General features: G+C 37.4%; 1 protein-coding gene across 1 annotated transcript; it reads right to left on the bottom strand.

The window, feature by feature from the left end:
* Window positions 1–371: 371 nt before the first annotated feature.
* Window positions 372–1,246, bottom strand: LOC135132146 (troponin C). The gene is made up of 3 exons (XM_064060121.1): window positions 1,136–1,246; window positions 573–993; window positions 372–523 (listed from the first exon to the last, which is right to left on the bottom strand). Exons 1-3 carry the CDS (start codon window positions 1,136–1,138, stop codon window positions 495–497), a joined length of 453 nt encoding a protein of 150 aa, XP_063916191.1. The 5' UTR covers window positions 1,139–1,246; the 3' UTR covers window positions 372–494.
* Window positions 1,247–6,000: the final 4,754 nt, after the last annotated feature.

The raw sequence follows: 6,000 nt of genomic DNA, 5'->3' as shown, positions 1-6,000 counted from the left end.
TTTTTTAAATTTTTTGAAATGTCTCGACTTTTATCTTTCCGTTTTCTCAATTTTTAATTTTTTTTGGTTTCCTGTTTTTTAATTTCTCAATTTCTCAAAACTGAGATAGTTTACAACGGTTAACTTTATTTAATTATGAATTAAGAAGCGTAAATAACAGTTCGAAGTTTGTTAAAATTGACTTTAAAATGAGAACAGTTTACCAGAATGGTAATTGCTTTCACAAAATTTAAAAAACTGTGCTTGTGTGTTCAAAAAATGTCAAAAATGACATGAAGTACAGCAACTGTATTCAGAATTAAAACTGAAATTTTTTTTACAAAATTCGTAGAACTGACCACAAACCTGAAAGTTGTCTAAAAAAACAACCCTTTCCCAAAAACTTGTATTTGCGTCCTCAAATAAAAAACAATTATACTAAAACATGTTTATTTCGTCATTGTCAGTATCACTAGTCTCTCGTGTCTTTGGATGTGGATGTAGAAGTATGTCTTTTAGTCACCAGTCATCATTTCCATAAACTCTGTAAAAAAACCAACACAATCACCAGCCACTGCACCGCCACCACTTACCATCAAAATCAACCGTCCCAGAGCCATCCGTATCAATCTCCGCGATAATCCCATCGAGATCCCTGCTGGTAAGATTATCATCCAGCGCCGCCAGAATCTCCTTGAGCGTGGCCGTGGTGATGTACCCGTTACCCTCCCTGTCGTACAACCTGAAGGCCTCCTTCAGCTCCTGCTGCGTGGACTCGTCGTCGTCCTCCTCCAGGAAGTGCGACGCGATGTTGTAGAACCCGTCGAAGTTGACGGTGCCGCTCTTCTCCGGGTCGTTCTGCGTGATCAGCTTGTTCAGCTCGACGTCGTCGAAGAGCTGCCCCATGGTGTTGAGGATGGTCTTGATCTTGGACGTCTCAATAAACCCGGACTTCGAGGTGTCGAACATCTGGAAGGCCTTGCGCATGATGGCCATCTTCTGGTCGTCGCCGTCCTGGAACGCGAAGCTCGTTGACGAGGCCGCGGAACTAATAAGGAGCTAAGGCGGGCCCTGGAGCCGCTCCAAACCATTTTTACGTGTCGTCAATCAAAAAGGGTTGGTTTGGAGTGACGCAACGGCCGGTTGTTCGACTTACCATCTCGAGATGCCTCTGGAATGCTGTTAGCTCAAAAAATGAAACCCCAACAGACACTGTCAAAATTTATGTAAACCTCCGATTATATATTTCCCCTACTCCGCTGCAGCCCGACGCAAAATTTTATAAACGTGTAAAATATTTCACGTCTGAACGGGCTAGAAATTGTTATTGTTAGGTGCAAAAACGAGACCTGTCAAGAAGTGGATCATTAGTCTCCTCCATCATTATTCGCGAAGTGTTGTCGTTTGCACGCGCTATTATTAAAATAGAACTGAAACGAGGATAATTTTTTAGAGCGCATTTTTCCGATTGTCGATGAATCACGGTTTGGACACTTTTACGCCGAGATAACCGAAGTACGCGGCTTAAAATAGAAGGGTGCACTATTTACAAGCCTTCGATTCGGGATTTATGCGGGAATAGTGTCGCAGGCGTGCAGGGGCGGACCGAGCCGAGATTTACCGCTTTTGGGGTTCCAATCCAGCCACTTAGTCACAACAGTTGTTCCAACAGCGCGTGATTGGTCGTTCGCAGATATTGACTCCGACAGCGAATTTACGACGTTTGTGTACTCGTATATTATATAATTTATTGCTTCAAAATTCACGAAGACGGAATGAGAATCTACAAAATGGTGCGCCGCTTCAGGAAAACTCGATTTTGACTTATCTCGTTTTTAGCATGTCTTTGGCCTCGTTTCGCAAGCTCGCCGCTTGCTCGCAAAACAAACTATCGAAAATAACTCCTATAATTTGGAGTCGAACGGCCATAAAATCTTTACGAATGGTCAAAAATTAAGTAAAAGCAACAAAAAGGCGCGGAATGAAAGCGTTTTCGCGATTATAAAGTTGTTAGTGTTGTTGGCAGGAGGCATTATTTTTCCATCAACATCCAAGATCATTTTATGTTTGTAGTTTTGTACGACAATAAATTCGGGCGAGATCATACGCGTGTTTTACAGCGAATGTTATGTGTTGTGTTTATCGCCGTTTATCGCAATTAATTTAAGGCGGCGGTTACTTCAAACGTGGCGGGTAGATGGCGCTTTAAATTACGTGTTTTAGTACGGAGAGGAGGAGATTTGTTGAAGAAATATGAATTCGTGTCGCTGTCTTTCTATAAAGAATAATGCATCGAGCATAATTTGCGTATTTTAGATTTTTCATCGAGCGAAGCGAGCTATATAGTTTTTTCAGCAATTTTTTCACCACGTTTCCCGAGATTTCCTTAACGCTATTTTTAAAGAAGAAATAATAATTTGTACCTGGGATTTCTACCCCAATTATGCACCTTTAGTGTGATGCTTCTCAAAAATGAACCATAATTTTTTCAGAAGTTACTTCAGCGAGTGAAGCGAACTCTAGTATAATGCTTCCAAAAATGTACCACCAGTTTTCCCAAAAAGTTTTCCGCAAGTTAAGCGTCTAGTGTTACTGCTAAAAATGAACCATTAGTTTTCCTGACATTTCCAGAGCGAAATCACAACTTGTACCCTAATTATTCCCCATTTAAGCCCACTTAAGTGTTCCACTAAAAATGAACCATCAGTTTTCTTGAGATTTTTTCAACGAACAAAGCGAAGTCTAGTGTGTTGCTTTTAAGAATGAACCTTCAGTTTCTTGAGGTTTTTTCCGCAAGTAAAGCAGAATATAGTGTGCTACTGTTAAAAATGTACCAACAATTTAGTCGAAATTTTTTCCAGAACTACCAAAACAAAGTCTAGTGTGCTGGTTCTAAAAATGAACCACCAATTTTCTTGCGATTTTTCCTCCAACTAATAGAAATTTCAGTGTGCTACTGCTAAAAATGAACCACCAATTTTCCCCAAATTTTTGTACTATTTTCAAAAATGAATCCATAACTACACTCAGAATTTTTGCCCAGTGCAGCCAATTTAAGTGTACTATTTTAAAAAATGAACCATCCATTTCCCCGAGATTTCTTCAGTGCACGAAGCGAATTCTAGCGTGGTGTTCTTAATACAGAACCACCAGTCTTCTCTAGATTTTTCCCGCAAGTACAGCAAAATCTACTGTACTACTGCTAAAAATGAACCATCGTTTTCCCGAAATTTTTTGTGCCATGAAAGCAAATTTTAGTGTTCTAGATGGAAAATGAGCCATTAATTTACTAAAAATTTCTTCAGCAAACTCTGTTGTACTAAAAATGAACCACGAGTTTTTTCGAGATATTTTCACAATTTATATTCGGGATATCTTCGCCAATTAGGCTAACTTTAATGTACCACTTATAAAAATGAACCGGTATTTTACCCGAGATGTTTTCAGTGGTTCTAAAAATGAACCACTAGTTTTTTCGAAATGTTTCCCACAAGTAAAGCAAAGTAGTACGATAAAAATGAACCATCAGTGTTCCCGAGATTTTTTTAGCGAACGAAACGAATTCTAGTTTTATACTTCTAAAAATGAAGTACCGGTTTTCCCAAAGCGAACTCTTTGTTTACTATTTCTAAAAATGAACCACTAATTTTCCCGAGATTATTTCCGTACGTTAAGTGAACTCTAGTTTGACAATTTGCATCTGGGATTTCTTCTCCAATTCAGCTAACTTTAGTGTACTACTTCTAAAAATGACCATCAACTGATGGTAAAAAGAGTAAACTTACCCTTAAAAATGAAACCACAACTTGTACTCGAGATTCTTTCCAAAAGTAAAACGAACCCTAGTGTGCTGCTTCTAAAAATGAACCACCGGTTTTCTCAACATTTCTCCCGCAAGTAGAGCAGAAACTAGTGTGCTACTTCTTAAAATGAACCACAAGTTTACGCGAAATTCATTCCACAAGTAAAGTGAACTCTGGTTTGTTACTGCTAAAACGAACCACCAGTTTTCCCAAAATTTCTTCAGCAAGCCAAGCGAACTCAAGTATGCGACTTCTAAAAATGAACCACTAGTTTATTCAAGATTCTTGCCGCGAGTAAAATGTATTCTATCTACTACTTGTAAAATGAACCACCAGTTTCCTCTACAAGTCTCGAGAGAGCGAAATAAATAAAACTACTTCGAAAAATGAACCATTATTTTTCTATAGATTTCTTCAGAACCAAGCTAACTTTAGTGTATTGCTTCTAAAAATGAATCACCAGTTTTCTCGAGATTTCTCCCGCAAGTAGAGCAGAAATTAGTGTGCTACTTCTTAAAATGAACCACAAATTTACCTGAAATTCCTTCCACAAGTAAAGTGAAGTTTGGTTTTGCTACAGCTAAAAACGAACCACCACTTTTCCAAAATTTCTTCAGAAAACCAAGCGAACTTTAATATACTACTTCTAAAAATGAACCACTAGTTTATTCAAGATTCTTCCCGCAAGTAAAACGAATTCCAGCTACTATTTGTAAAAGTGAACCACCAGTTTCCTCTACAAGTTTCGAGAGAGTGGAAGAAATTAAATTACTTTTAAAAATGAACCACCATTTCTCTATAGATTTCTTCAGAACGAAGCGAACTTTGGTCTACTGCTTCTAAAAATGAATCACCAGTTTTCTCGAGATTTCTCCCGCAAGTAGAGCAGAAATTAGTGTGCTACTTCCTAAAATGAACCACAAGTTTACCTGAAATTCTTTCCACAAGTAAAGTGAACTTTGGTTTGTTACAGCTAAAAATGAACCACCAGTTTACCAAAATTTTTTCAGCAAACCACGCGAACTCTAGTATACTACTTCTAAAAATAAACCACTAGTTTACTCAAGATTCCTTCTGCAAGTAAAATGACCTGTAGCTACTATTTGTAAAAATGAACCACCAGTTTCATCGACAACTCTTGAGAGAGTGGAAGAAATTAAACTAGTTCTAAAAATGAACCATTATTTTTCTATAGATTTATTCAGAACCAAGCGAACTTTAGCGTACTGCTTCTAAAAATGAATCATCAGTTTTCTCGACATTTCTCCTGAAAGTAGAGCAGAAACTAGTGTGCTATTTCTTAAAATGAACCATAAGTTTACCTGAAATTCTTTCCAAAAGTAAAGTGAACTTTTGTTTATTAGTCCTAAAAATGAACCACCAGTTTTTTCTAAAATTTCTTCAGCAAGTCAAACGAACTCTAGTGTATTACTTCTAAAATGAACCACTAGTTTACTCAAGATTCCTTTCGCAAGTAAAATGAACTCTAGCTACTACTAGTAAAAATGAACCACCAGTTTCCTTGAAAATTTTCGAGGGAGTGGAAGAAATTATAGTAAATTACTTCTAAAACTGAATCATCATTTTGCTATAGATTTCTTCAGACAACGAAGCGAACTTTGGTGTATTGCTTCTAAAAATGAACCACCAATTTTCTAAAGAATTCTCCCGCAAGTACAGCAGAAACTAGTATACTACTTCTAAAAATGAACCACAAGTTTACGCAAGATTTTTTCCAACAACGAAAGTGAACTTTGGTTTGCTGCTGCTAAAAATGAACCACCAGTCTTCCTAAAATGTCTTCAGCAAGTCAGGCAAACTCTAGTTTACTAGTTCTAAAAATGAACCACTAGATTACCCAAGATTCTTTCCGCAAGTAAAATGAACTCTAGCTACTACTTGTAAAAATGAACCACTAGTTTACTCAAGATTTCTTTCGCAAGTAAAATGAACTCTAGCTACTACTAGTAAAAATGAACCACCAGTTTCCTTGAAAATTTTCGAGGGAGTGGAAGAAATTAGAGTAAACTACTTCTAAAACTGAACTACCAGTTTTCTCGAGATTTTTCCCGCAAGTAGAGCAGAAAGTAGTGTAATACTTCTTAAAATGAACACAAGTTTACGCGAAATTCTTTGCACAAGTAACGTGAATTTTGGTTTCTTACTGCTAAAAATGAACCACTAGTTTTCCCAAAATTTCTTCAGCAACCTAAATGAA

Source organism: Zophobas morio, unplaced genomic scaffold (genome assembly GCF_036711695.1).
Source record: "Zophobas morio isolate AGI-343-1 ecotype UQ-CSIRO unplaced genomic scaffold, CSIRO_AGI_Zmor_V1 ptg000021l, whole genome shotgun sequence".
Lineage (NCBI taxonomy): Eukaryota > Metazoa > Arthropoda > Insecta > Coleoptera > Tenebrionidae > Zophobas > Zophobas morio.
Note: the sequence above shows the minus strand (reverse complement) of the source record. Positions and strands in the feature narration are given on the sequence as shown.